Source organism: Mustela erminea, chromosome 4 (genome assembly GCF_009829155.1).
Source record: "Mustela erminea isolate mMusErm1 chromosome 4, mMusErm1.Pri, whole genome shotgun sequence".
Taxonomy (NCBI): Eukaryota; Metazoa; Chordata; class Mammalia; order Carnivora; family Mustelidae; genus Mustela; species Mustela erminea.
The window spans coordinates 117688898-117708768 of NC_045617.1; the positions used below are offsets into that span (position 1 = coordinate 117688898).

Below are 19871 nucleotides of genomic sequence, written 5' to 3' on the forward strand. Positions count from 1 at the left end.
TATCCCCCTAGATTTCAGCCTGGGACCAGGGAGAGGAGGATGATAGGCGGGAGGGTTTTGGCTGCCTCACAATCTGAGGTACAACTGAGGCCTTAAAGTGTCCTGCTCTGAGGCAGGCCCAAGTTGGGCCTTCCCCACTCCCCTGTTCCCCTTTGCCCCAGCAAGCTCCCTTACCACACTTAGCCCCGGTGCGGTGCTGCCCAGGCCTACAGGCCTCCACCAGCTCTGCTCGCTCCCCAGTTCCTGGGCCTGGCTTGTGTGCCAGCTCATAATCAAGGCCTGCCAGGCGCAGCAGGAAGCGGTCCTGGTTGATGGACTTCCTGAGCATCTTCAGGGACCCTTTCAGCCGCCGTTCCATTCGCTGTCGGAGGCAGGGGAGTCCACAGGCAGCTGGTGGTAGATGATGGTGTGGGTCAGGGAAGGCAGAGAAAATGGCTGTGAGCAGGAGTGTAGGGAGCAAAGCTAGGAGCTAGGAGGGGCATGGTAAGAAACTGGCTCCTGGGCTTGGTGTTAGGCGGGGTCTGTCCTTGGTATAGGCACTGTCCCTTCCTTTCGCTGCTGAGACCCATGGTTTCCCCACCTCTGACCCCTTGCCTTCCACCCTCCTCCCAGCAGTGCCCCCAGTCCCACCTGTGGTTTCTTCGGCTCTGACCTCTGCCTCCAGTTCCAGGGTGAGCCGAGTGACTTCCTTGCCTGGAGGGGTCCGGGCCCGCCGGCCCTTGCCCTTCCGAGAGGAGTCACACTTGAGGTGGATGAAGGTGACCTGGCAGTCAGAGCAGGGGGCACCACCTGGGGAAGAGGACTTGTCAACCCCAGGGGCAGAAAAAGTACTCGTGCCCAGCTCTCACTGTTCCACCCTAACCCAGACAGACCTCACCAGACCTCTGCAACTATTTCAGTTTGCCTTTAATGTAGGATACCAATTATTTGAATGGAGATATCCCAGGACTTCCTTGGGCCCTATGCCTACAAAGCCTCTTCCCCTGCTCTGTCCAGAGTTCAGGACGCCAGTCGGTTTTGATCTCGCTAAGCAGAGGAGCTGAGGGGTGGGAAGGATGTGGTGGCCAGACAACCCATTGGGGTGGGAGCCCCAGTCCAGACCTTGCCCCAGGATCCTGCTGGCCTCCTCCATTTTGCCTTTGTTTCGCAGATGCAGACGGCACTTGGCGTCCTTGATCTTGAAGGAGGCCCGCTGTTTAACCGACAGCACTGCAGCCTCTAGAGGGATGGTAGAAGCTCAGCACAGCCTGGGGACCCCGTGGGGGTGGGAACTGCTGTGGAGGGTATTGAGAAGCTGGGCAATAAGCCAGGGGCTTGGCTGGAAAAGGATTATGAAAGCCGGGGGAATCAGCTGTTAGGGGCAGAGGGAGTGAGGCAGAAGGGCTGAAGAATGACAGAGCAAGGGGGGGGACCCAAGAAAAAGTAAGACCAGGAGGATTAATGAAGAGAAACGGGTTACTAAGTAAGAGAGTAAGGTGGGAACAAGGCCTCTGGGCTGGTGCTCACCATGGCAGTGGTTGGAGTTTGTGCTGTTCCCGGTGGGGCCAGCTCGGGCTGGAGTGGCCCTCGGGCTGGGGGTGCCACAGCTCACCGTGAAGCCATTCTCAGACTCTGAGAGAAGGGGGCTGTCACAGCTCTGACCTGCCCCCACCCCCAACACCTACTGGTTGGAGTAATGCAAGGGAAGCAGAAGAGCTCCCTGCACTTTCCTCCCTGCCAGCCTCATGTACCTGGCAAAAACCGGGCCCGGGAGGGGCAGGTCAGGGCACAGGTGTCCTTCTTGCCAGACCGGTTGCAGCTGAGCATGGCTTTCGAGGCACCAGGACTGCTTTGACATTTTACCGGCTCTAGGAAGGGGAGAGAGACCTGAGGAGGAGAGGGCCTTCCTCTCCCACCCTCCTCCATGAGTTGCTAATTTGGAGGAAGAGAATTAGCTACCTGCAGAACTGTGACTGTAAACAGAGACCGATGAGGGGATTCTTTACCAGAAACTTCATGTCTCTAACTCAAATGACTACATTCTCCTCCCCTACGGCCTCACAGTTTCTTCCGCGTGGAAGGACCCCACTTCCAAGACCCCAATTTCCAACCTCGCCAGAGTGCAGTGCCAGCTCTGGCCAGCAGAGGGTGTTGCCCACCTGTGCAATCTTTGCCGTTCCAGTGCAGCCGGCCCTGGCCACTGGGACAGGTACACTGGTAGCTGCCAGGAGTGTTGATGCAGCCGAAGCGGCAACCTCCGCGGTTGACGCTGCACTCATCCACATCTGGGGGAAGGAGTAGGGAGACACCAACAATGGCAGGGCGGAGCAGGAGCCACAGAGCGGGCAGTGAGGGAAGACCTCTGCTTAGAGTTCCAGGTAGGACCTCGCTCCCTTATCTCTGCCCCCAAAGAACGACTGACTGGGAAGGGGCCCAGCTGACAAGCTTTTTAAAGCCTTCAACTCCTTCATACCACTGGAGCTGGAATTTGGAAGTTGAGGATGGGAGTCAAGAAGCAGCAACAGGTAGGAGATAGAAATTATGGAGGCAGAATGCTGTTCCTTGATCTTGTCTCCTAGTTGTGTCTTAATTTCTCCCAGGTCATACAATGGACACAGACATGGCACATGCCCCTGGGAACTGCCCAGAGCCACAGACCAACTCAGGAACTTGTTTAGCAAAAGGGTATGGAGGTGAGAGGGGCCCGGTGGTGGAGGGTCTGAATTTGGCTTACCCCCACAGTGGGTGACACCATATAGCAGGTAGCCGTGATGGCAGAGGCACTGGAAACTTCCCGGTGTGTTGACGCATATGTGGTCACAGGTTCGATCAAAAGAACACTCGTCTATATCTGGAAGAACAGGGGTGCAAGCCACTGAATCTGTCTTGGGATACTTGACCTTGGGACCCTTTGGTCAGGTGGAAGACCCACTTGAGGGGTCTTGACCCTCCCTCATGGCCCAGCCCTAGGATCAGCAATTTAGCAGTGCCTACCCATCCCCTGTCCCTGCTCCACTCAGAGTCAAGAACTGTGAGATCTGGTGCCCATGAATCAGGGCCACCATATGTGGTTAGGCAGGTCAGATCCTGCCAAGGATTTGAATTAGGGAGAAATCCATTCCTCCTCCTTGCCAAGAGCAAGGCAGAGCTGGTCTGTCAAGAGGAAGGGGTACATTTGCTAATTTCAGCAGGACACTGCTTATGGATACTCTCCACTGTATCCACTGACTTTCTCAGACTTTGGCGCTCAGGCCTCCTTGAAGCTCTCCTACCCCTAGAACCTCTCCCAAGGCTTTCCCCTTGGCCCATGTCTGCTCACCCTGGCAGTTCCTCTCATTGATGAGAAGCTTATAGCCCTTCTTGCAGCTGCATTCAAAGCTGCCCACTGTGTTGCGGCAAATGTGGTCACAGCCCCCATTGTTCAAGCGGCACTCGTCTATGTCTGGGGAAGCAGGACAAAGTAGAGAGAACCAAAGGTGATAACCAAAGCCTGAGGACAACAAATAAGGAGATGACCGGCCTCCTCCCTCACAGAGACAGAGAAAATCAAGCAGAGCCCTGGGCCTGCCATTCTGACTCCTCTCTCCCTCTCTAGTCTCTGTTTCTTCCCTATTCATGGGATCTGTGGTCATTAGGAACACCTTTCCTGAGCCTGTTAGAAAGGGGCAGATGGGAAGCAGAGTCAGGCCCACAGGGAATTGCCTGGAGTAGGAAGTAGGTAGGCATTTGAATCGGGGGCTAGTTTCTGCCCTTCATTCTGCGATGACGGCCCTTTGCCAAAGGCTGGTGGATAACATTTATCCCTTGATGTCCCCTACCCCTCCTGACCTGAGAGCCCTAGGTGAGGGTGTGGGGGCTGGCACAGAGAGGTAGAGATTCAAAGGGGCAGCCCCTCAGAGAGGAGGAGCTAGGAGAGAGTCAGGCACGGGACCTCCAGGAGAGCCAGTGAGGCTGGGTAGCTGCTGGGGGAGGGGGAGGGGCCAGGCAGGGGGCTGGATTGGGAGAGGTCTGGAGAGGCTCAGGCCTGAGGCAGCTTTCAGCACCAGGAAGGGAAGGGGGGCCCGTGAGCAGCTTCCTTCCTGAGGTCAAGTTCCCCAAGCTGGTGGCAGACAGGACCCAGGCTACTCACCCCTACTTGGGGGAGGGGGCAGAGAGGGCAGTCTTCCACTTTACTCTCAGCATACCTGTCAACAGTTCTTCCCAGCAGGAAACCTCTCAACTCGGGCTGTCTGACCTGCTGCCCCAGCCCTCCCTGTCTCCCCATCCTCTCTGCCAGCTGCTGGGCCAAAAGACACAAAGAAGGAGCCCAGTCCTCTTTCCAGTCCTCCTTGTGACCAGGGGACACAGACCTGATGAATCATTATTTTCAGCAGGGCTACCCTCCCTTTGTCCTCCCCCACTCCACCGTTCTCCCAGACTGGGCTTAATAAAAGGAAGGAGAACAGGATGGGCATTGTGGGAAATTATGCCATAGTAATAGTTAACACAAGACACTTACCATTTTTCAGGTACTATTCTAAGTACTTTATATATAAATTTATATTTAACTGATCTAATCCTTACGACAAGCACCATTATTGTAGTGGAACTGAGGCACAGACACTAAGTAACTTGCCCAGGATCGCAGAGCTGGTGTCTGAACCCAGGTAGCCAGGCTCCAGCATCAGCACTCCCAACTGCCACCCTCTTCTCCCTCTGACCAGTGTAGCCTTTCCACTTGGAAAGGTCTGGGGAATGTGGGTTAAGAAGGTTATGGAACACATCTGTGACCTTGTACACACACAGTCAGGGCTCAAATATCCTTCTAGACCTAGGGACAAATGAGAATGGCATGTTCATTAAGCAAGAGGGTTAGGGACCCGTAGGGGGATAATAATGAGAGTAAGGAAAACAATGTTGGGTTGGGGCAGGGAGCAGAGCTGGCCAGACTTTTGTGCCCCTTGAGCTGAGGTGGGAAAGGCGGACAAGAGACAAGCCTTAGCCATACCCTCAGTTCTTTATAATCAGGACAGCCTTGAGGAGCTCCTGTAATAGGTATTGTATCTCTGGTCCCAACCTCAGCCCCTTGCCCCGATGCTCCTGTCCTCTGAGAGCCCTTACCTTTGCAGGTCTTCCTGTCCGGCTGCAGCATGAATCCCACGGGGCAGCTGCAGTGGACGCCTGTGGCTGCATCGTGGCACTTACTATCACAGCCCCCGTTGTTGACAGCACAGGTCTCTGTTTAGGAGGGAGGTGGAGGGTGGTAATTGGGTTACTGGCTTGGAGGAGTCCCAGACTCGAGGGGAGTAGAGAGCACAGAGGCTCGAGGGAAGGCCTCAGCTGCCTCCCTGTGCTTTCGAAGGAGCATTCAGTGGAGGCTCCCAGCCCCCTTCCTCCCACCGCTCCCAGCCCCCATCCCCTCACAAGTGCAGCCAAGCAGTCCGCTTCCCTGCCCCCTACTTGATTGAAACAAGGTGGACAGCAGTGAGGCAGGTACAAGCCAGAGCTGTCAGGCAGGAATGTGCTGAGGGGGTGGAGGAGGTGGAGCGGGGAGGGTGCAGGGAGCGATGGGAGCTGAGGAAGGGTGGTTCTCGGCTGCCAGGGAACAAGAAGGGACAGCTAGGGGTCTCCTCCTTTTTTCCACCAACTATCTCTCTGGTGTCAGGGTGGGGTAGTCTTGGGAAGAGTGAGCCTGAGGATCCCTAAGACAGCTAAGGGATGGCCACCAATTCATCTTTCTCTTCCTCCTTGCTCAGCTATCTTAAAAAAAGATCCCAGTTCCAGGCCTGACCACTCATCCTCAGAGGAGAGGCACATACTTGGTCATTTCCCAGCACCTTCCCAGCTACCTCCAACTCCTCCCAAGCCCTCCTTTCAGTTCCAGATGGAGATAACTGGCTGTTCCGTTTTTGTTTTCCTTTCTAATGAGGAGAGACTACCTAGGTGAAAGAGGGGGACAAAAGGAGAAGAATCCAGAGGACAAGGCAGGGTATAAGAAGGTAGATGAGAGCCAGAGAACCTCAAAGCTAAGTCTCTTCTATTGCCCCCTCTTGAATGGTAAGTTCTCTCTTTGCTGTGGGGGTCATAATAGGGGGAGTATGGATGGGTCCCTCTCCTTATTTCCTGAATTCAGAGCAGGACATAAACTTAAGTCTAAACTGCAGCCCAGGAGAGTCAGGTAAACTCAGGGGAAAACCATCAGTTCAAACAGCACAAGGCCCCGATGTAGGGACTCTGGAGGAGGCGCAGGCCATCCTCTGAGGAGGCCCTAGATCTCTCCCTTTGGAGAGACAAAATCCAAAGCTCTCTCTGAGGGAAGAAAAGAGAGTGGTTCTCTGAATCAAGGGAACTGAATGAGAAAAGCAGCAGAGAATACTATCATCTTCTTGAATCTTTCAGTCCTAAAACCCAGGCCTTGTCAGCAAGGAGACCACCAATGCAAGGGTTCTAGAAGAAGCCCAACTCTGCCTGTTGGTCCCCAGTCATGCCTTGTTTGCTCAAATGCCCAGGTTGGGAGTAGCCACAGTGGCATCTCCTGTGTGCCATTCCCACCCTGGTCTCCTGTGGTTCCCCAAGACCATGGGAGGAACCTGGGAGGGAATCTTGAATTCAGTCTCCAAGCCTAGTCATTCTCCCAAGAGTGCTCTTAGCATAAGAAGAGGTGCCCCAAGCCCTAGAGCGGGGAGAGAGGAACAGAGATCCTATGCCAAGACTGGGTGGGTTCGGAGGGCCCCAGGTTGGGAGCCGTGGAGCTGACACGATGTCCATCCAGGTCAGACCAGGGAGCCGGGCATAGCTGCCCTCCCCCGCAGGGCAGTGTTCACCAGGCCAGGGTTGGGACAGCTCTTCAGGTTGTGGTATTAAACCACAGTTTAATCCGTACTTGCTCTGTGCCAGGCACTTAGATGCTCTGCACACACGGTCTCGGTTTTCTCAGCAACCCAAAGGGAGAACTCTGTCTCCCTGTCTACAGAAGAGTTAACCGAGGCTCAGAAAAGAAAGTAGCTTCCTGGAGGTCATATAGTTAGAAAGTGGCAGGGGCAGGATTCAAACTCAAGTCAGTCTGAATTCAGATGTCATGCTGGTACCCGTTATGGTGGGACAAAATGGTGAGTGGCACTGGGACTGTGAGCTGGTGTGGGTAAGAACCCAAGGACACGGCCCCAAGGAGGGGATGGCCTCGAACTCTATTCCACCCCTGTCTCAGCCACCTAATGGGCACAACGGGTGAGCTGGAGCTGCTGGGTCTTTTGCTGTGTGGAAGGCAGAGAGAGGGAAGGGGCAGATGGTTGGAAAGGGGTGAGTTGTTAGAAGATGGGAGAGGGACAAGGTGGCAGGAGGAAGCAGGAGAGGAGAAAGACAGGAACAAAGACAAAACCAACATGAAGCCTCCTGGGCCAGCTCTTGGGGACTCAGGTGTCCTGTCACCCCATGGGCCCAGTACCCAGGCTGCAGGGGAGCCCTGCTGGTAGGCTGGATCCAGTCAGGCTGGGCCCAGTGGGCATGCAGTTAGTGGGAGCCCCAGCGGGTTAGCCCTTCCCCTAGCAAGCCAGTGAGAGCAAGCGGAGAGAGCAGACATATTTACCATTAGAAACGGCCTGAGGGGGGATGTGCTGCTCTAGCCGCCTTTCCCCTGTTTGACATTGTAAAAAAGCTGTTTAGATGCTGGGCAACAGCCACTGGGGCCCACTGGGCCCCTGCCCCCTCCCCACCCTCCTCCACCCCTGTAGCCCCAAACCACTAGCCCCAAGTGATGCGCCCAGGGGCTCCTACACTTAGCTCCCCAGCCTTGTCCTGCCCAGTGTCCTCAAAGAAGCCACGTTCCCACCAGGTGACTGAGGGAAAACAGAGTCCCAGAGAGGGGCCGTCTTGGGCCCAGTACCACACAGCATGCCAAAGGCAGAGCTGGGATGCAGTCTCAAATCTTATAAGGTGCCTAATCCCAAAGGGTGCCCACCCTTTTTGCTAAACTATATTGCCCTCTCCATCTCCCCACTAAATGTGGACTTCCTGGCGGCCCCGAACAATGAAGTTTCCTCTACCGGGGCTGGGGAGAAAAATGAGATTAGGGCAAGGCAAACTAAGGGCTATTGGAGAGGAGGGCGAGGAACACGGGAAGAATATAGCCGTGAAGCCTAGAGCTGCCTCATTTGCTCTCTTCTGCCTCGCTTGGCCATGGTCCAGAAGGCGGAATGGGTCTTGCATTAGAGAAGAGCTCAAGCTTACTAGGGGTATTTTCAAAAGCAGCCATGCCCAGGACTATCTGAACAGAAGGCAACCAGAGAAAGACCTGGCCCCACATTCATGGGTCCAAGTTCTGTCCTAATACATGCAGCTTTTCTTTGGGGACCGCATGCAGTTTTTTTTGGGGGGGGCACTCTGGGGATGTGTGAGTGTGTCCAGGGGATGGTGGGAGGTTTAGGAAGCAAAAGAATTCAACCTAGGAGGAAAAAAAAAATGAAAGGAGCTGGAACAAACCAGCTAGGAGAAGGTGACATGAAGATTTAAAAATGTCCCAGGGTCTTTGAAGGGTTAGTTCAGAGGGAAACATGGAGTGGGAGAGAGTTTAATTAAAGACATTTAGAGCCCTTTGTGCAAGTCTGGAGCAGGTGCTCAGAGGACACCTTTAAGAGCATCATTTGCTCCCCTGTTCTTGTGTCTGGGGGTTAGGATAGTGCTGTCTGCAGAGACGGGTGGGGTCGCTGGAGAGAGATGGGGAGAGTCTAGTTCTTAAGCTGAATGTCACATCTCTGACAAATGCACAGAGCGACTGTGTTCACGCTTCCTCGTCCTCTGCATGTTGTAGCCCTTGAGATGACCAGCGTCTGTAAATACCCTTGCCCACAGAACACGCTCGCTCCTGCCTGGCTCCAGACATAGCCCTTCCCCGGGCCCAAACCCTTCCCTTCCATTTCCCCCTTCTCCAGGGGGACACCTTGTCCCATCGTCTTTCTCAGCAGTCTGTGAGCACATAGTAATTGGCCTTCACAAAAGTCCTAAAGACAGAAGGGGTGAGGAATTAAACTTTAGGGATCAAGGAATTAAACCCACCTATGATACCTGAACGTATGTGAGGTGAGGCCTAGGAATTCAGGAAAAGGGATCCAGGTCTTAAGAAGGCCCCAACCAGGGCTAGAGGGATGGAAGGCTGGAGCGGTTGGGGCAGTGGAGGGCTGCAGGCAGAGGTGCAGCACAGAAGGGAATGAGGGCTGGGGGGAGGGGAACGGGCAGGGGTACACCGGACAGAGAGGAAGAAGCCTGGAGTCAGGAAACCCCATTTGTCAGATCAGGGCTGGTTGTTTTTTTATTGCCACTTTGGCAACACTTTATCCTGGGTAAAGAAGATGGCCGGGGCCCTGGGGTTGGGGCAGGAGAGCTCGCGGGCCAGGGAGGAGAAGAGGGTGAGCTCTCAGAGTTGTTCCTCACTAGACCTGGCCTTGTTGTCTGGCTCTTCAGTCCACTCACCAGTCATTCTGCGCCCAGCACCCAGGCCCCAGGTGCTCCCCCCTTCCCTGGTGCCCCCATTCCCGGTGGAGTCCCGTTCAGGGGCCTCACCCACCGATGCAAGTCTTCCCGTCCGTATGGAGCACAAACTTGACATGGCAGCCACACCGGGGCCCCTGCTCTGTGTCATCGCACGTATGCTGGCAGCCACCATTGCCATAGTTGCACGTCACTGTGCAGAGAGGGTGGGAGACCTATCAGCTTGCTGCTCCCTGGGGAGCCCGGAGACTGGCCCTCTGCTCTAGTTGCCGCTCCCACATTCCCTCTTCCTCCCGCGTCCCCATGCACTTCCTCTTTGTCACTCCTTCTCTCCCACCGCCATCCCAGTTATCTCACGTTTACAGTCCCGTTGGTTCTTGGTGAGCTCGAAGCCAGGGCGGCATTCACAGGCAATACCCCCTTTGGGTGTCTCCCGGCAAATGTGAGCACAACCGTGGTTCTTATTCATGCAATTCATTCCTTCTAAAAGGGAAGAGGAGGGTGGTGAGTGTTCTGTAACCCTGGATGCCTGGAGGAGGAGGAAGTTATCCACTGAAGCTGCAACAGAGGCCAGAGAGGGACTCCCCCTTGCCAGCCCCCATCCTGCCCAGAGCTGGGTGCTAATGAGTGGGGGACAGAGCCATTCTGAATGATGTATAGGTATTGATACCCAACCCCCCAAAACCCTGCACAAGCACCCTCTCCTTCAGACAACCAAAAAGCAGTGTCTTATAGTTACCCAGCACTGTGCTAGGTACTGGTGGATTTAGGGAGGACCCAGGTGCACCTGGTTGGCTCAGTGGGTTAAGCCTCTGCCTTCAGCTCAGGTCATGATCTCAGGGTCCTGGGATTGAACCCCGCATCAGGCTCTCTGCTCAGCAGGGAGCCTGCTTCCCCCCTCTCCCTCTGCCTGCCTCTCTGCCTACTTGTGATCTCTGTCTGTCAAATCAATAAAATCTTAAAAAAAAAAAAAAGAAAAGAAAAGAAAGGACCCAGAAAAAAGGCAAAACAATCCACATCTCTTGGGTCACCTGGCTGGCTCAGTTGGTGGAGTGTGCAACTCTTGATCTCGGGGCTGTAAGTCTGAGCCCCATGTCGGGTGTGGAGATTACTTAAAATCTTTAAAACAAACAAACATGATCTCTTTCCTCAAAGAGTGTACAGTCAAACCAGAAAGAAGATAATAATGTGGGTGGGAAGTAATTGGTACTGATAATAACCATAAGATTTTTTTAAAGTAATCTCTGCACCCTTCTTGGGGCTCCAGCTCACAACCCAAGACCAAGAGTCACGTGTCCCACCAACTGAGCCAGCTGAGTGCCCCTCATTACTAGAAGATTTTACTCAACAAATACATATAAAGCTCCCCACTACATGCAGAGCAGTATATTAGGTTCTGGAGATCAAAAGACAAATTAGACATAATCCCTGCGCTCAGGGATGTCACAGTCTTGGGGTGGGAGTGGGAGGCAGAGTCACAGAAACAGACAGTACCCCCCTCTTCCTGCCTTACACTCCCTATCCCATCCAACGAATAAGGCATGGGTGAGACCCTCAGATAACAGCAGCTTAGAGCTCAGCCATCCACGATTAGGCAATGTCATGCCTAACTGACCCACTTTGAGTTGGGATACAGAGGACACCCTATAGTAACCTCAACCCCACACTGATCCCAACCCCAAACAAATCCCCCCAGATTTTGCTCCAACCCGGTATCTGTCCATGGAGCCCTCAGGATGTGACTGGGTTGAGGGATGAGAGAGGAAGGAGCCAGTGGAGTTGAGAACAGAGGGTGAGTCCTAGCGGGTATTGAGGGAAAACACCTTCAATAGAGAAGCCTGGGACCCTCCCGGGTCATGGGCTGACCTTCTGGCCGCTGGATGCAGGTGTGCTGGTTGTCGCTGAGGAAGAAGCCCTCCCGGCAGTGGCACTCATAGCTGCCCATCATGTTGACGCAGCTCTGCTGACAGCCACCATTGCCCTCGGCGCACTCGTCCACATCTGTGTAGGATGGGTGGTTGGTGAGGCCATGGGATGGAGGCCAGGCTCCAGAGTGTGCCTCCCCACTCCAATGCAGCACCCAGCCTTAGGCCAGAAAGTTCTCACTCACTCATCAGTTAATGTTCCACTGCTCTTGAAGAGGCTGCCCTCCAAGGGCAGAGCTGGGGAGCTAAGCCAGTGGAGAGAGGAAAGTTGAACCTGTCTCTCCCATGTGAGGATTTGCTCCCTTTCCCTCACTTGTTGGAATTGGGTGTGAGCACAGAGGAAATCAGGAAAGGAGCCAGGGCAAGAGGAACAGGGATGGCGGTAAGGATGGGGATTGGTCAAGGAGAGGAGCTGGGGCATGGCTGCAGCCAGGGAATGAGAGAACTTGGAACTGGCTCCAAGTGCAGGGAGAGTTGTGGCCATGGTGCTAGCTCTGGGGGCCAACATGGGTAAAGGCAGCAAGCCTCAACTCCTTGCCAGGCAGGGACCATTTCTGTGGACAGGCCACGGCCCCGTCCTTCCTCCCCTCCCCCCAAGCCTGGGCTTGCTGCCATAGTCCCTAGCCTTTCTCCTATTTTGGTTTAACAAAACAGTCTGGTGGCTTGGCGGGGAGGGGTGGGAGGAGAGCCGCCAGGCCACACCCTAATTACCACCCCAAATCACCACCCCCAAGTCCCAGAGCCAAGCTTATTCTGGGGCTCCCACTTCAATGCCTTGACTCCATCTCTGTGCTACCTACTGCCCTCCTCAGTCCCTAGCCCTTCTTGGTTTTTCTTGGCCCAGCAGGCATCCGGGAGATTGGTCTCCAAACAGAGTAGCTGGAATTTGAGCTCCTGAGGCCCTATTCTGCCCCTCTCTTCCCATCCTCCCTGCTGAGCCCTGAAACCCTGTCCTTTCCCCCTTGTGGCCAAGGGCAAAAGGGTACAGATCCAGCAGGCTCCTGCCTGAGAGAGGGACCCGGTGTAAAGTCAAGGAGGTATACTTTCCTTTGCCTTATTCCTGTCCCTCCCCCCTCTCTCACTATAGCCCTGACTTCTCCCCATTCTTGTCCTACAGTCCATCCTTCTGTTTGCTCCCTTCTATGCAACCTGGTGATTTTGCTGCTCTTTAGCCAAGTTCCTTCCTCTAATTCTCAGTGGAGAAACTGAGGCCCAGGGCATGGATGACTTAGGGTTTCCCTACACGTCAGAGGTTGAGTTGAGACTTTGAACCCCAAGGGTAGGGTTAGGTAGAACTTTGCTCCCCCTTGCTCTTTCCATACCTACTCATTCTCTTAACTTCTGGTTAGTTCTCCCCAAGACACAGGGAAACAAGACTTGGTGAGAATCAGGGGCTTAGAAAGGCGAAAGGCAATCAAAGAACTTCTCGTCCGGTGGGAAACTCATCACTTCTCTTTCTGAGGGAGTCCCTAAAGAGGCCCTCTTGGGTGACTGGGCAGAAAAGACGTGAGATCCTTCCCTAGTAGAAGAGATGGCCAGGGCTGCAGGGACGGGCCCAGCAGGGCTCAGGCTGTAGAGGCCCGGGTTGGGAATAGAAACCTAAAAGCCTGGCCCCAAAATGGGACATGACTGGGTCTAGAGGCAGCTCTGTAGGCTGTCCTAGACTAATGGAGTCTCAGATAACTCATCAGTTTGGTCAGGTGGGGAAGAAGCCTAGCCACTTTTCTGAGCATCATTCCTCCTCTCTTTCTTTCCTGGTCTTCTAGTCCTCTAGTCTCCTACTTTTGTTCTGACACCAGGAAGAATTTGAAAAAGGACCCCTGGCTTCACATTTCAAATCCTTTTCTGCTATGGGCTTCAGTGTTGCTACTTGCAGAAGAATCCGACATGGTCCCAGGAATTTTCCAAAGTGATAACAGACCAAAGTTGAGGGGAGTTCCTTAGAGATTCACCTATCTCTGACCCAGCTCCTGGGTCAAGGATCAGGTCAGATGGAGGCCTAAGAAGTAAGGAGAGGAGGGCCTGGAGATTATAGGACGAGCTGGAAGAAAGCCAGTCTTTAAGGGTCAGAGGCTCCTCAGGACCCATGGGGGGCATCGTTGTCATCATCAAACATTCCTCCCATTTACTGAAGCGTGGAGCCAAATCACCTTCCCGCCATGCTCTGCTCCCTACATCTCCACCCACTATTGTCATCTTCTGGCCCTTGACCTGGGAGCATTTTCTAGCAGCATCTCCTCTGATGTTTTTCATCCAGCCCCAGGATTATTTCATCCTCAGCACCTGGTCTCAAAGGGGAGGCTGACCTTGTTTTCTATTTTGCAAGAATGCAGCTTTTTGATCACCTTCCTCTCCTTGCCTGGGCAGTGGGAAATGCCAGAAACGGCTCCTTTCCCACAAGACAGCCCGTCTGCCCACACCTCCTCTCCCTGCCCTTGGCTCACCCAGACAGTTGTGTCCGTCATGTGCCAGGTGGAATCCGTCATAGCAGGTGCATCGGTAATTGCCAGGGATGTTGACACAGTCATGCACACAACCGGCATTGTCTTCTCGTTCACACTCATCCACATCTGTGGGCAAAGAGGATCTGAGGCAGCTGGCCCACCAGCATGCCCCCCACTGTCCACCCCTGGGCTCAGCCCTGTGGTGGTCTGAATATATGTATGTATGTGTATATATCGTCTTTGTGTATGTCTGTTTTCATAGTTACTTTCATAGCCTACGAACCATTTTGCATTTTGCTGTTTTCATCTCAACTTAAGTCCTAGGGGCACCTGGGTAGCTCAGCTGGTTAAGTGTCATGATCTTGATTTGACTCAGGTCATGATCTCAGGGTTGTGCGTTCAAGCCCTGCATCAGGCTCCACGCTGTGCATGCAGCCTGCTTAGGATTCTCTCTCTCCCCCTCCCTCTGCTCCTCCCCATCCCCTCTCTATCAATCAATCAATCAATCTAAATAAACTTAAGTCATAAACATTTTCATATGTCTCCACCCAGTCTTTCTAATCACCATGGTACGTGGTTGCAGAATATTTCGTTGTGTTGCTATATCATAATTTATTCATCCTTCCGCTATTGTCGGATTTCTTCCATTTATTTTACTATCACAAATAATGCAAAAAGAACATCTTCTCCAGTATTATTTTGTTTCTTTGAATTTTTCTTGAATAAGTCCCTGAGAATAAAATTCTGGGTCAAAGGGTATAATTAACCTTTTAAGATTCCTGCTAGGTATGACAAAATCACTTTTCAATTTATAATGTCACCAAGAATTAATGAGTGTACCTTGTCTACTACAGTCTTACCAGCACTGAAGGTCATACATTGAAAATAACATCTGAAGCGTGCTTTAATTTGCATGGCTTTAATTATGAGAAGGGAAGAATGTGTTTGTTCATGGTATGAATTCCCCCTGGGGTAAACTGTCTGTTCTCATCCTATGTGGGAACGGTAGAAGGGTCTAAAGATGGAGGTTCCAATGTCATGGCACCTCAGGCCTCAGTCCCATGATTCTGACTCCCCACCCAGCCAAGGTGGGAGGCTGTGAACTCTTCCCACCAGAGCCTCAGCTAGCCTCCATGGTGCCCTCTCTGGGGTAAGAACAGCCACCCCTCCCAACCCCCTTCCTGGAGCCTGCAGGGACTGCAGGCCTACTATCATGCACAGTATGGCCAAGGGCAGTGGCACTGACCTCCCCTCCCGGGCGCCCTCCCAGCCTCACCTTTGCAGTGTTTACCATCCCCTGTGTAGCCAGACTTGCAGATGCACTTGTACGACCGTGGGGTGTTCTGGCAGATGGCATCGATGTGGCAGTTGTCGGTCCCTTCCACGCATTCGTCCACATCTAGCAGGGGCAGAGGGGACACATGAGACCCTCTGTCAGTGCATCCCAAGGGCTGTCTTGAAGGTGGCTCCTCAAGGGCAAAAGCCCATCTCCTCTAAAATATGGATCGTGACCCCTCCCCCTCCAAGAGCAGGCTTCACACTCTTCGAATTTCAGAGTGGGTCGACTGTAATTTCAGGAATGCAAAAAGCATCCCCACTCTCCTCAGAAATACTTAATCCATAATGACAGCTAAAATTCCGTCATTTGAAATACTCCTCTTTGATTTAAAAACAAACAAAACCCCTTGGACTGGGTAGCACACTTACCTTGATTAGAAATATTCAACTTAGTGTGAATTAGTTTACCTCTCTTGGAAGCAGACTTGGGGGGCGGAGGAGAGGCATGGGGACAGTGGCCTCTGGGAAAGTGGCAGGGTCCCGTGGCCCTCGATAATGGAAGGAAGAAAGGGAGAAGACAGGGCACCCGAGAAATCCTCTTCAGCCTCACAGTTCTGCTTGAGACAAGGCCTGCTCCCACTTGCCCACCACGGCGCCAAGAATCTTTAGAGGAAAGAAGTTCCATCCTGAAGATTTCCCTCAGCCCTTGTGCTATCAACAGCAGAGGACCAGGACTGGGCAGGGGCTGGTACCAGCAACCTGAAGCCTGATCAGTGGGGCTCTTGTGACTCTCTGGTTGACTCTGGCTTGTCCAGCCCGCCACCCTGAACTCACCCATCTAACCCAAGGTACTCCTCTCACTACTGGCTCACTCAGACACGCGGTGCTCCTCACAGAGCTCTGCTGAAGGAAGAGGCCACCCAAGACCTAGCAAAAAGAGGATGGTTCTGAAAGGACAGAGCCAAGAAAACCATTTATCCTCTTTGGGCAAAAGAATCCAACTTTGGGGGCAACGTTATGGTGCAGATAAAGGAGACCTAAAATATGGCAACAGGTTGCATTCAATTGAGAACGTATTACGGGGTGTGTTTGCAAAGGGTACTGTGCTGAAGACTGTTGACTTGGCCCAGCCAGAAGGAGAGACAAGGAACATGAGGTAGGGTGTGGTTGAGTACCACAGACACAGTAGACATAAGGTGAGGGGGTTTCTCACCCCTGTCTACATGTCGTTAGAGTTAACTCCCCTAGGAGATGCCCAGCACCATCCCCAGAGGTCCTGGTCAACGAGCCCACAGTATTTTTTGAACACTCCCCAGATGAGTCCAACAGGCAGCCAGGCTGGAGAATCTCTGTGAAAAGGAGGAGGAGAGGAGGAAGGGACTACTACTAACTGTGACTGGGGAACCCAAGCATAGAGGTGGCCACCTGCAAATAAAGAAATGGGATTTGCAGTCAAGACAGCGGACGGTAACCTTGCCTGGCTTTTGTTAAAATGCCGATTCTCAGGCCGCAATCACCAAACTATGGGGATCCAAATCCTTAAGGTGCTTGATATATTTTAACAGAATGTGAATGAATGAGTGGGCCAGTAATCCCTCCAATTTATAGATACCGGGGAGGCCTAGCTTGGAACAGTTAGTTGTCCTCTGATTTTAGGTTTCAAGGCATGCTTCGGGGGGCAGGACTGAGGCTTCCTGGGGCAAAGAAGAGAACTGAAATTTGGAGAAGTGCCCCCAAATATCCTGCCTCCAGTCTTCTGAGCTTCCATTCAGCTCTGCACTCTGCCTTCCAACTCTCTGACTCCTTTGCAGCCGTCCGCCATGGCCCGTGAGTCCAACTGCTGTAACTCACACTTACTCTCAGACTCCCTCAGGTTCTGCAGTCATGGTGTCTGCCTGCTGGCCCACCCTGGGAACTCATCCCCAGATGAAAGCACAGAGAAGAGGGGCATGAAGACTAGTTTATAAGAGGGGGCAAGAAGGACAGTAGAGTAGATAGTGAGAGGCGGTGTGGAGTATCAGTAGATGCAACTGATGGAGAAAATACATGGGAAGAAGAAATGCACTCTCCTAAAAAGATCCTAAGCGCTGAAACGAGTAAGTCCCAGATTCAAATCCAGCTCTATCTTTCTAGAGAGGCTTTTCTGTTTCTCTTCTTCCTCTTTAAAATGGGGATAATACCTTCTTGTGAGAGTCTGTGAGCAGTTGATGAGATAATCTGTGTAACTATATATATATATATATATAGTATAATAATATAACATTTTATATATATATTATATATATATATAAAATAAAAAATCTGGGAAATAGGTTCCTGATGTCCAGAAGCTGGTTCAGACAACAGATGCTCTAGACTGTGCTGTCTATGGTGGTAGCCATGAAGCACCAATGGCTGTTTTAAATTTAAATTAGTTTGAAATTAAGTTTCTCAGTTGCACTTGGCTGGTCACTCACTGAGGACGGGACCTTTCAACGATTCGAATGGAATCTTTTGAAGCAGTTGATGCCCATAGCAGAGCTCTGAGGGGCGCCTGGGTGGTTCAGTGGGTTGGGTGCCCTGCTCTTGGTTTCGGCTTGGGTTGTGATCTCAGGGTTGTGAGATCGAGCCCTGGGCCTGCTTGAGATTCTCTCTCTCGCTCTTCCACTGAATCCCCCGTCCCAGCAAAACAAACAAAGTGGAGCTCTGAAATAGGGGCCCCCATTATATCCAGTGTCTCCTCCTCCTGCCAGTTCATCTTTTCAGAGCTCTCTTCCGCCACATCTACCCACCCACGATTTATCCGTGCAGGGATCACTTCAATACCCATAGGCATGGTCTCTTCATAGCTCTCAGTAAGCAAGTATTTACTACTGGCCTGACAAACAGGTTGAGGCTAGTTGGGCATAAATTGGTCTAGACCCGTGGTTCTCAACCCTGGCTGTACACTGGGATTCCCTGGGAGCCTTTTAAAAAAAGTGGCTGTCTAGGCAGTCTCCTACACCAGCTGCATCGGGATCTCCAGGGTGTGATAGGGCTGGATGGCTGTCTGCCTTCCTTGCCCCTCTCAGATAAAGTGAAGAGACCATTTGCAGGAGCCAGGAAGACACTGGAGACAGCAAGAGGACAACAGTGTTTGAGGGGCGCCTGGGTGGCTCAGTGGGTTAAAGCCTCTACCTTCGGCTCAGGTCATGATTCCAGGATCCTGGGATTGAGTGCCGCATCAAGCTCTCTGCTCAGCAGGGAGCCTGCTTTCTCCTTTCTCTTTGCCTACTTGTGATCTCTGTCTGTCAAATAAATTTTAAAAATCTTAAAAAAAAAAAGTGTTTGAGAAAAGGGGTTCTGGAGTGCTACGGTGCAGTGTAAATACAATGGCACCTCCTCCCGAGGCTGCTGGGGCTGCCATGCGCATCAGATGGCTTAATACTTGTCAAGTACTTAGCACAGCAGTGCAGGCATATAGTAAGTGCTCAGAAAGGTTGGCTATTTTTAGTCCTTCTCTCCCACTTTCTCCCCAGTATCGTTTCTGAACCCCTCTCTGCTTCTCCTCCCTCGTACCAGAGCGCCATCTTTGTGGGGACAGGCAGCACCGGGACAGTGTGTGATGGCACAGGAAGTGTTAGGGGGCCATTATCCCTGAAGGTACCTTCTCCAGTGCCTGTTCTACCCATGCTGGGAACTGCCCAAAGAGGAGGGCAAAGTGGGTGAGGGGCCGGTTGGGAACCAAAAAGCCACCCTCCACGATCCCTTGGGAGGGCTCTCCTTTTGTGCCTTTGAGCCCACCTCAGGTATGGGGCTGGATCAAAAGCTGAAGTGGGGGACAGAGGCGGCTGCAGAGATACCCAAGATGAGTCAAGACCTCCCTGCCTCTCCTGGCATGAATGCCCAGGTCTGCAGCTGCAGCAGCTTTCCCAGTGCCAGCTGACATTTCTGCTGGATTTGCACCTAGCAGAGCGCTCCATATGCCCTGCTCAATGTAAGGAGGGAGCGTGGGATGTGGGGGTGGCATTGAGAGGGTGAGAGGGTAGACCCGACCCGAAGGGGTGGATTGTTTGACCAGGGGCAGTCCTAAGGTTCCCTTCTGAGGATGGGGAAGTATATACCCCAAAGGGAAGCAGGAGGACCCCAAAGGAAACATTCCCGTCTGCTTCAAAATTTTGCTAAGGTCCAGCCCAAGGAATAACAGCAAATGGGAAGGAGCAGAAAGCAGGCTGCAGATAAGCAGACACCCATAGGGAGAGTCCACACACACACACCCGCTTAAATTACCACAGTAGTTCCCCCGACCACTCACAGCAGCAGATTTGAGGGACCTAGTGAGGAGGTCCAAAGCAGCCTGCCTCGTGTCCTAATGGGCCTGCACGACTGTGACATCCTTCCTGCCCCAGCCAGGTTAGCCCAGGGTGATTGGACTAAGTGCAGGCTCTCTGATCGCCTGACCAATCATTGTCTCGTGATTTGTGTGCTGCCTGCTACCATTATTTAACTTCTAGTTCATGGGTAGTATCTCCCTCCAGAAACCTCCCTGAGGCCATGGCCGCTGAATCTTTGAAATCTACATGGCAGCTGGGAGCTGATCATAGGTACTCAGCCATTCAGCAGAGTTACTAAGCATTTGCAACATGCCAAACACTGTGCTAGGGGCTGGGCATCCAGCAGTGAACAAGACAGACCCATATCCTGAAGGCATTTAGTCAATATTTGTAAAGCATTTACTCAGATGGGTGGATGGATGGATGGATGGATGGATAGATGGATGGGCTGGTGGTGAGTAGATGAGGTCCACATCTATGTCATCTTCCCT

At 52.7% G+C, this 19871-nt stretch overlaps 2 protein-coding genes across 6 annotated transcripts in view; one reads left to right on the forward strand and one right to left on the reverse strand.

Annotated features, from left to right (window-relative positions):
* TCP11 (t-complex 11) overlaps positions 1-19871 on the forward strand; it is a 138139-nt gene that overhangs the window by 13149 nt on the left and 105119 nt on the right. The window lies entirely within an intron of this gene.
* SCUBE3 (signal peptide, CUB domain and EGF like domain containing 3) overlaps positions 1-19871 on the reverse strand; it is a 33645-nt gene that overhangs the window by 6199 nt on the left and 7575 nt on the right. For 2 of the 5 annotated variants that reach the window (XM_032340548.1, XM_032340544.1), the window contains exons 2-16: positions 15087-15209; positions 13811-13936; positions 11308-11442; positions 9799-9924; positions 9518-9634; positions 7544-7591; positions 5080-5196; positions 3299-3421; positions 2714-2830; positions 2139-2264; positions 1731-1847; positions 1507-1611; positions 1102-1218; positions 631-789; positions 175-390 (exon numbers count right to left, since the gene is read on the reverse strand). In XM_032340548.1, the coding sequence (XP_032196439.1) occupies positions 175-390; positions 631-789; positions 1102-1218; positions 1507-1611; positions 1731-1847; positions 2139-2264; positions 2714-2830; positions 3299-3421; positions 5080-5196; positions 7544-7591; positions 9518-9634; positions 9799-9924; positions 11308-11442; positions 13811-13936; positions 15087-15209 (1872 nt within the window). The remainder of the gene's footprint in view (positions 1-174; positions 391-630; positions 790-1101; positions 1219-1506; positions 1612-1730; positions 1848-2138; positions 2265-2713; positions 2831-3298; positions 3422-5079; positions 5197-7543; positions 7592-9517; positions 9635-9798; positions 9925-11307; positions 11443-13810; positions 13937-15086; positions 15210-19871) is intronic. The other 3 variants (XM_032340545.1, XM_032340547.1, XM_032340546.1) reach the window with 3 other exon arrangements.